Raw genomic sequence first — 10,224 nt, 5'->3', positions numbered from 1 at the left:
AAGCTTTCCTTTTCAGTTTAGTCACTAAACAGCTGATGAACTCAATCCTTTGGATTTTTGAGTGGCAAGTAAAATGGAATTGTTGAATGATAAGCACAAAAGACAATTTAGAAGTTCACTCAGGTTACCACAAACATAAGTCTGTCCTTGTCAGTCATTTGCAAAACCTGTAATCTTTGCTTCCAGATTCTCTCAAGGTCTCTCATGAAAACTGCACTGAACACTACTGATAATGTAGCTTATCTGCTCTACACACAATTCTTCTGACTTCTGTAAAAATCAACGTTCTTATGAATACACAGCTATTCACATTAATTTTAGGGTGTGTCTTCTAAATGAGAAATACTGGAATTGTACTGCAGCTTTTGGATTGCCTTTCTAGAAAACAATCACAACAAAAACCTTTAAGGTTTAAAAAAGGTAAGAAAGCCAGATCCTCCTCTTCATGGTTACACATTTTACAAAATTAAATTGACTTAGAAACGTTAGTGAAATTGGTTACTGTGTGCCAGCAAATCAGAAAGAAGCAAAACAAACTTGGCTCAAGATATATACAAAAAGTATATTTTTATTCAGTATCACAATAGACCATATATGAACAAAGACCTGTTGTGACCTTCTCAATTAAGGAAACTGCAATAAGGCAGAGGTCCACCTAAGGAGCCAAAAACAAATATTTTGTTCTGAGGAAGGGACAGCAGATACTTATCAAATTCATCTTACACCTGCCCTCTCCCATTATTGGGGGAAGTTATGGTGTTTGAGCAAGTATTTAAAGAGAAAGTGTTCTAGGGAATATATTCTGAATTGAAGTAGCCAAATTAATTATTTCTCTCCACTAGTCCTCTTGCTCTACTTTGATTTTCTTCTTCTTCTTCTTTTTCTCTGTACTCTGCAAAACAAAGGAAATATTTCTATGAACAAATGATAACGAACAGGTAGTGCAGAACACCAACAGGAACAGCTAGATAACTTAGGACTTGGGTAGTGCTGCTCATATTCACAAAGGGGTTTACAAATGTTAACAAAACTGCCGTTAGGGGCCCACAAACTCATTCACTTCCTTCCCTAGTCTCTTGAAGAAAAGGATGCTCACAGGACTGCAGGAACCCAGAGTTACCTCCAATGCAAAGCAAGGCAAGCTGAAGCCTGCAAACATGGAGTTCAGCCACAGAACAGACTAATTTCTAAGGACTTCACAAAGCAAGACATCCTTTATTATCCATATGGGAAGACGTCATCAGCAATAGGGTCTGCAATTGAGATTCTTCTACAGATTTCAGCATTTAGCGGAACCAAAGTTCATTTGTAAAAAATCAAGGTAATGTTCACGCTTCTCTCTCAACAATGCTAATTCCACCACTAGCACAGAACAGGGTAACTATTACATTCTACTCCTCAGATAGCGCGCGTCAGAGGTTCTCAAACTTTTTGGTCCACAACCAGATTGAAAAATCATCCCCTAACTCGCCATAACCTCCCAACATACTGTAGCCACAACATTGTGGGTTTGGGCTCAAAGAGAGAAAGACTGGAAGGTTCTGAGTGGTGGGGTTTTATAGGAATGCTATAGAGTAGAACAGCTGGGGCTCCTGGGTGGGTGGGGATGTGGCCTGAAGGAGCTGCTGTTATCAATGCTTTTTCCTCCCCTCCCTGGCACTCAACATGAAGGATTGGAGAGTTCCATTTTGAGGGGCTGCAGGGCCAGCTTTATAGCCTCCTTGAAATGCTATGACCCTTCCTCTGGAGCTGAGCACTGTGCAGGCAGGGAAGTGGCCTGAGAATTAGGTGGGAAGTGGCAGGGGCAAAGAGTGAGGTGCTCCCTCCCTCCTTAAGCACCCACTGTGTTCTAGTGACCCCAGCTTTTAGTACTCAGCCAGATGGGCGCAACCCAACTGGCATTCCCTCCATTTCTGGGTTGCACTCCACAGGTTTACAGTATGGTTTGGCTAGCACAGATCTCAAAAAAATCCTTGTCCAACTTCATGGGAGAAACTGTAGTGAGTCACCACTGCTGGTACCTCACAATTGTAGCTAGCATGGTTTCAGACCCCTGGCGGCCCAAAACAGAAAACATTTAAAGAATAGGGCATTCATTCAGGGCTTAGTTGTGCGGCAGCCACTCTATATTGCCATTTAGCAGATCTTTTGACTTACTGCAGCAGCCCAGCTGGTGCAGTGAAACATGATGGTGCAGCCCCAGTGTCGCACAGAAATCTTTCTGAGCAATTAAGGGATGTTGCTGAGTGAATACCACCGAGTGGATTGAAGGACACCCTGTCCAGTCTTTAGAAGAGTAGTGGCCATTAAGCGGAGCTGGGAGGGTAGAAGTATAAAGTTAGGGATCGCATTTCAAAATATGAGGGTAAGAGAATAGGAAATAGCTTATTTGGAGACGGTCATGAATTTCCCATGACCCTGATTTGTAATCTGACCCTTCTCGTACGTACCCTTCAATATTGAATATTACAAAATAAAAGGGCTGAAGAGACTATAAAACAATAGTCCCCATACACTGAGCTATACAGACATGGGTATTTTTCTCCCCCTCACTGTTTCAGAAAGAAACTATCCTTGCAGATTTCAGCACAGCTGATCACTTGGAACGATTCCCATCTTACCTCCACTGCTGTGCTAGTGGATGGCTCTTCAGCCGAAGCTGCCTCTTCCTCAGCTCTCTGTTTTTTCTCCTTTTTCTTTTTCTTCTTTTTGACCGGTTCACCTTCCTCTACATCAGCCTCTTCTATATTACAGAAAAGCAAAAAATCAGGCTGTCAGTTGTCAGAAGTATTTAAGGCAGAAAGAAAGCCGCAGCTGCACTGTATGTGTTACACGAGAGAATGAAGCTGCGCGTGTTACAGTGCATTCAGGAGGCAGACATGCAGTTTTACCTCTCCACACCACCTTTCTTTTCTCTCACTCCACGATATCTCCCTTTTTCACATGCCGACTGCCTGCTGGTATCAGGGCTCACAATTCTGCTTAAGACTCAAAATTTCATCGTTCAAACAGATCTGAGCACACAGCTACCTACGATTAATTTTCAGTTCTGTCTTCCAACAGACGGTATAGGCAAGTACAGTATCATCTACTACTAATTTATAACACACTCACACCCCCGCCCCATTTAGCTTTAGAAACCTCCAGACAGAGAAATCAAGCATAAAGCACTACTGATCTGACAGCTTATGCAGCAGAGTCCACACTACCACCAGAGCCCCACCTCATTAAATTCTTTGCTTAACTGAGCCAGTCTTGGATACCACGGTCTTTAGCACGCAATGCCTTGCAATGTGCAAACTTATAATGTCGCAACAATACTTCAGTTTCTACATAACCGGGAATCTGATGCCAGCAGCGTTTGTGGCACATAGTCATGACTCAAAAGAGGAAACAATTCTGACACCACTTCCAAACATCAGAACATATTTCATATTGGAAGTGAGAAGGTGAATCAAAACACAAAAAAGTAAAGAAACATCTCAGACAAAATAAACTGAACAGACTTGGACTTCCCGTTAAACTTACAAAAACGCAGCAGCAGAATTAACTCCTCAGACCAGCAGAAGAGTAATATGATACAAAAGAACATTTTAACATTTGCCTCAAGGGCAAACATAAGACACAACATTGACTCCAGTGTATAAAATGCCTGGTTACATATACAGCAAAATACAGCAACACATGCAGTTTACCAATAAAAAAATGCTGAAACCCTCATCAGAAGAGGATTCCAGATGAAAGGCCTGGTGTGTACAATAATAAACTGATTCCACAACAGATATGCAGGCCAACATGCAACTAATGTGTGTGCATATAATATAACCTCCTACAGAAATTGATAATATACATGTAAAGAGAAGTAGTAACGTACAAATAATTGTACTCATACATTTATCTTGCTAAACAATGTGGCATACATTATTTTGAGAGCTGTAGCTCACAAAAGCTCATGCGCAAATAAATTGGTTAGTCTCTAAGGTGCCACAAGTACTCCTTTTCTTTTTGCGAATACAGACGAACACGGCTGCTACTCTGAAATTTGCTGTACTGTAAGTTTTTGCTTGGTTGGGATACTGAGCAAAAAAGACTGAATTTTCAGGCAACGTGCTGGGTGGTTACCTTTGAAAAATAACCTGTGTTATTACTGTGTCATCTGCTTTGAAACACCAAGGGAACGGTCACAAATTTCAATACAAAATAATGTATTTTGTATTCATGGGTCTTGTAATTTCTCACAGCGAGCAGTAGGATGCCTTAATAAAGACTTAAATTGCTAGTTTCCAACAGAGCTCATCACAAGATTTCACATGTTCGAACCTGGACAGAATGAGGATAACAGCTCCAGGGAGGCTGTTCCTTCCCTCCAGACCTGGCACTGGCAAGTCACTCAGCCCAGTAGGGTTTCTTTGCAATACAGTAGTTGACAAGAGAGGCAAAAGCCTTTGTCAGCAGGCTTTGAAACAGACTGAAGAGCACCCAGAACAGCTTAACTTGACTGATGTACCTACCAGCACCTATACAGAGCAGGGATCAGTACCCTGGGTTCCACCAAGAGTGTTTTACCACACGAAAATCTTTAATGCATTTTTACATACCAAGCACTTTGTATACACATCATACTCCACCCACTTCTTCCAGTGTACAGACGACAGGTGAAATAGCATATGATTAAAATGTGCCCTGATAGGTAGCCCCCATCACTTGAGCCTGCCCTGCAGGGTTAATACCATTAATTTATTTTAAAGAAGATACTTCCCCTTCTTGCAGTACAGGCGTTTTAGTGACAAGCCATAGTTGCCCACTATGACCTTTAATGTAAGCTGAGTGTTTTACTGGTGGTACTGGTTAGCACTATTAGCGGTCATGTTAGAAGGCTAACACCTCAAGTCATTCTGTCTAACGTATACTCCCATCGATTCATACCGGGTTTCCCACCCCCACTGAAATAGTGGTGTTCAAGGGAAAGTGTCAACTTATTTTCTAGACAGTTTAAAAAAACTTCAGTGACTTCAGATACTCTCCCTGCCAATTTCTGAAGTGGTTCCAAACCTTTATGTTTAAAAAGCATGTGTGTGCCCCGGTTTCAGTTTGACGGATCCACGCAAATAGGGAAACACTGAAAAGCAACATCCAAAGTGCTACCAAATGCTCAGAGGAGACAGAAAATAATTCTCTTATTTTTGTTACAGTAACATTAGGTAAAAGATTTCAGACAAACATGATTTTTAAGGTGGTGTCCCTTTCACATTGTCATGCTAAGTTAAGAAAACACCTCATTAGAGCACTGCCATTTTAAAAAAGTTAAAGCCAAGGAACCTAACACATTTGGGGTTTAGGTGTATAAGTGTAGAAATGCAGAATTAAGGCTTAGAATTAGAATTAGAAACAGTCTTAGCCTGCCATCCAATGCACTCCTTATGCCACTTAGAACTACCTGCCAAACTTCTTAAGCTACCACTTCCACAACACACGATGGACATGCCAGCTCTTCTGTCATCTACCTGAAAACAGTGAGGTCACAATCTGTCCTGTTTCAGAGAATACCACACAGGTTGGTGGATAGCCAGGCCACAGGATGGGGAAGGTGCAAGGTGGATAGCTGATTAAATGTGGGTGGAAAGTAGTAAGAGGTACATTGGGATTGAGAGTAGACTGGTGCTGTGCTAAGTAAAGTTCTATTTTGCAGCGGTATGCAAAGGATAAACAGTAGTTTGGATTTGAGCAGAATGGTGGCTGGGAAAGGGGTCTGTGAACTATATAGATATAATTGTAATGTGTGAACCTTGTGAGGTTGTGATTTTAAATGCTATAAGAGGACAATGAGAAAGGATATGTCTGCACATGGATGGTAACAGATAAATAAGCTCTTCAGATCTGCCTAACTCAGTGCGTACAGCCCCTAGCACAATAGCGCCTCAGTCATGACTGGGATATCTGTGCACGAATAAGCATAGTACAACTGGCTTAAAAAGAATTAGAGTTGAAAAAAGGTCTGGATGGGCAGGGTGCACAAATGAAAAAGGGAAAATTTTGTAAACATTAGCGCAAAGCATATGTTGCTAATACTGGCCATGAAGTAAGATGTACGGCTATGTGTTTTGGTGGAGGATGAAAGACACCATGAACGTGGTTTATGGTACCTCAGCTTGGAATTCCTATAACTCAAATTCTCACTTCTAACTTCACTTAGGAGTTTGCAGCTCTTCAGTGTTTTTTGGGTATTTTGGTTTTTTTGGAGTAGATTTTAATGATTTATTTTTCCTGAGCTATTTACACCCTTAATTCTAATTGAAGAAAGTTTGTTTGCAGATCATAGCAGCTAGTTAGATTTTTAAGATTTGTGTCTCGCCAATGCACCTCTTTATTGGAAAGACAAGACCATGGCTCAGCTCTGGACTCCCCAACAAAACCAGGACATCTGACAAAGTTTAACATATGCGCAACATAACTTTGCCAATCCACTGAACCACGCTGAAGTTTGCCCACTACACAGGATATTGGTGGCTCTGATTTTCCAAGTTCTCGCCAAAACTAAGCTTTATACATCCCCAAAGTGTTAAGAGGCACCAGTAATCAGTGAGGCCAATGAATCAGAGATATGATTAGTAGGCAAAGGTATTTGTGGTACAGCCCATTAGAAGACATGTTCATGAGTAAAAAAAAATGTTAAACTAATCTTTAAGAACCATACCTGACGAATATGGAATTGCCTGTAGATTTTCTCCTTTTAGAACAGGGGTTCTCAAACAGGGGATCGGGACCCCTCGGGGGTCACGAGGTTATTACATGGGGGGTCATGAGCTGTCAGCCTCCACCCCAAACCCCACTTTGCCTCCAATATTTATAAATGGTGTTAAATATATAAATAAATGTTTTAAATTTATATGGGGGGGGGAGAATTTCACACTCAGAGGCTTGCTAGGTGAATGGGGTCACCAGTATAAAAGTTTTGAGAACCACTGTTCTGGGAGAATACTTGAGAGAAATGTCAGCAAGGCACCATGTTTTCTGGGGCAGTTTTGGGGTAGGGACCTAAGTATGAGTGTTTCACATCTACGTTTACAATGGAAAGGTAGTCTATGGAAACAATTCTGCGCCTATAATAAAGGGTTACTTTAGTGCTGACAACACATTCAGAAGGGTCTCAGAAGAGGTAGTGACTAAAAATGTCCACATACTACAAAAGGAATTAGGCAAAGAACACTAAAATCATCACAGACCACTCCCATGTGTCCTTGTCTCTTTATCGTATTAAATATCACAGCAAAAGTCATGATGTGGACCTTTTCCCCCCAACAGTACAGAAAAAGATACATCTGTATCACAGGAGAGGGTAGGCCCAAAACTCAGCTAGGTTACAGAGCCTGTGAGCCATTCCACCAGTGCAAGATGCCATAAAGCCAGCATAGCCAGCCCCCAGGAAGATCATCTTGGCATTGGGGGACCTGAGGATGATGCAGAGCCAGCACAACTGCTCTAAAATCACCCTCACTGTCCAAATGTTGGTACATGGAGAATGGTGGCTGTAGAGCGGGGTTGTGGATTAGACATTCCTGTAGAAGCCCTGGCTGCTCTTACAGCCTTTGCCAGCCATTGTTTACTCCTGGGGGAATTCTGCACCATTGCTCAATGCAGAATTTTGCAGAAATTAATGTTGCGCACAGAATTTCCCATTTTCCCTACAGAAATGGGCTGCAGAGATGTTGGCTGCCACTAGGGACCACTGGACCAGCAGAGCCCAGCTCGGAAATAGAAGACAAGGCCAGTGTGAGGGGGACCGAACTGGAGCGTTCCCAGCAGCTGCAGGTCCCAGCATGCCCTGAAGGAAGGAGGCGGCAGCATGCAAGAAACTCCGTACAAGCCTGGGACTCAAGGGAGGAATGTCTGGCCCCCCTGGCTGGGCTCTAGCGGGGAGGGGTCAGAGAAGCAGGAACTGGGTTGTCATAGGGGTTTCTTTAACTCTCTACTCCAGGGGGAATTTTTGTAGGTCTCTGTGTTGTTACAGACATACTCGCTGACAGGAATTTTGAAATAAATTACCAAAACAATTGAAACTGGTGTGGTTATATAGTGTTACTTTGATACACAAAATTTCCAAAATTTTAAAATATTGTGTGCAGAATTCGAAATTTTTTGGCGCAGAATTCCCCCAGGAGTAAATTATTGTGATTTAGATCTTTGCAGCTGACAACCTGGAGCAGCTCACAGCCAACTCTGGCTCAGGGAAACTAAAAAGCAGCATCTCTGCGCTCCTCCACCACAGCAAGTATCAGGGTAGCTATATTGATGTTTACCTTGTGAAAGATCTTGGATTGTAATTTCGGAATCATGAGGTTTTGTATTGAGAATTGCTTTGCAAACTGCCTAGGCAGCTATGCTAAAAAGCTACAGCTGCCTAGGCAGTTTGCAAAGCAATTCTCAATACAAAACCTCATGATTCCGAAATTACAATCCAAGATCTTTCACAAGGTAACTCAGAGCTGGTAGCTAGCCTATCAAAGTCTATCACTCTAGAACGGAGTGGTTATTTTTAACACACATACAAATAAACTCCTATTATCCAAACCCTAATTATCTGAAATTCAGATTGTGAAATTCTAAAATGTCATTTATCTTGAAATTCTGATTTTCCCCAATTTTGGATATGACCCAAACTATTTGGATAATAGGGGTTTATCCATACTCATAGTAAATGGGATAAACAAGTTAGCACAATGCCAAATTTTTAAATGTGAGCCATTTCCTTTCATGATACCAGACAATGTCGATGAAGGATTAATCTACTCAGCAAGTATTTCTGTAATAGACATTTGAGGCTGGGTTTTTTTGTTTGTTTTTAAACCTCATCTATGTTATGCTTACAGCACCACTGGCCTTTTCGAAATGTATATAAAACAAATACCAGTCCAGTTTCAGCCCACAAGAAGATTAAAAAATAAACATGTCAAACTCATGGAAAACAGTTGTGTATTCTGACAGGCCACTCTAATTCCCTTTATACAATGCTCGCAGGAAACGATGAGTTAGACACAAATACAGTAACCAACCTTTAATTTCGGTTTTGACCTTCCTTGCTTTCACCTCCGTCTCCTCTTCTTCCACCTCTTCAATTTTACGTTTTTTTGGAACAGCTGGGAGTGTAGAGTCACCAGAGGGGTCATATATCTTTACTTCACTGGAATGAAGAAAACTGAGTGAGTTAAGTTGCAAACTTGCAAGGGAAGAAACAGCACTGTAAATAAGATACAATAGTGAAATGCTCGCTTTCAATTCTCTATGAACATCTCCTCACTGGATGATTTTCAATGGAGACAGCACAACGAATGGAAAGTGGAAGATCCCTGGTGGACTGGTTTCCATTTACTGAGAACAAACAAACATAGGAGCTGTGCAATTTGAGAAACAAGTAGTATCTTGTACTGGACCAATTTCTGTTGGTGAAAGAGGCAAGCATTTGAGCTATACAGTGCTCTTCCTCTGCGTTGCTCAAAAGCAGGTGTCTTTCACCAACAGAAGTTGGTCCAGTAAATGATATCCTGGCACCAACAAGGCTACAACTCCACTGAAAACAGAGTACAACTGTCTCATCTGCACAGAAAAGCCAGTTCAGGTGTTGAATTTTACTTTTTATGGTAATAGTCATTGTAATCAAGATTTCAATTCTATTCTAGTCCGAGACCACATGTCATCCATTATGTTGCTCTCTCCACAGCTGAACCTGAAGAATTGTTTCCTTCAGGAGGGTGTGGCCACCTGCACAAGCATAACATAAGAATGGCTGTATTCGGTCAGATCAATAGTCAATCTAGCCCAGTATCCTGTCTTCCGACAATGGCCAATGCCAGATGCTGCAGACTGAGTGAACAGAACAGGGCAATTATCAAGTGATCCATCCCCTGTTGTCCACTCCCAGCTTCTAGCAATCAGATGCTTAGGGACATCCAGAGCATGGGGTTGCATCCTTGACCATCTTGGCTAACAGCCAATTCTTTTTTGAACCCAGTTATAGTTTGGCCTTCACAAAATCCTCTGGGAATGAGTTTCACAGGTTGATTGTGCGCTGTGTGAATTAGTACTTCCTTCTGTTCGTTTTAAACCTGCTGTGTATTAATTGCATTGGGTGACCCATGGGTCTTGTTGTATGTGAAGGGGGTAAATAATGTTTCTTATTCATTTTCTTCACACCATTCAGGATTTTATAGACCTCTCTCATATCCCTCC

General features: G+C 41.7%; 1 protein-coding gene and 1 non-coding gene across 3 annotated transcripts in view; both read right to left on the bottom strand.

Annotated features, from left to right (window-relative positions):
* Nucleotides 1–542: 542 nt before the first annotated feature.
* NOP58 (NOP58 ribonucleoprotein) overlaps nt 543–10,224 on the bottom strand; it is a 36,212-nt gene continuing 26,530 nt past the window's right edge. Inside the window, exons 13-15 of one of the 2 annotated variants that reach the window (XM_073306444.1) lie at nt 9,051–9,178; nt 2,622–2,743; nt 543–892 (exon numbers count right to left, since the gene is read on the bottom strand). In XM_073306444.1, coding sequence (XP_073162545.1) covers nt 839–892; nt 2,622–2,743; nt 9,051–9,178 — 304 coding nt within the window. In that variant the 3' untranslated portion in view covers nt 543–838. Of the gene's footprint in view, nt 2,317–2,621; nt 2,744–9,050; nt 9,179–10,224 lie in introns of both variants that reach the window. The other variant, XM_073306443.1, reaches the window with a different exon arrangement.
* On the bottom strand, nt 7,143–7,226 carry LOC140896015 (small nucleolar RNA SNORD11). Its single transcript, XR_012154429.1, has one exon. It is a non-coding gene; the product is annotated as a small nucleolar RNA SNORD11 (small nucleolar RNA).

This window comes from Lepidochelys kempii, chromosome 11 (genome assembly GCF_965140265.1).
Source record: "Lepidochelys kempii isolate rLepKem1 chromosome 11, rLepKem1.hap2, whole genome shotgun sequence".
Classification (NCBI taxonomy): domain Eukaryota; kingdom Metazoa; phylum Chordata; order Testudines; family Cheloniidae; genus Lepidochelys; species Lepidochelys kempii.
The sequence above is the reverse complement of the archived record's forward strand: the minus strand, read 5'-3'. Positions and strand labels throughout refer to the sequence as shown.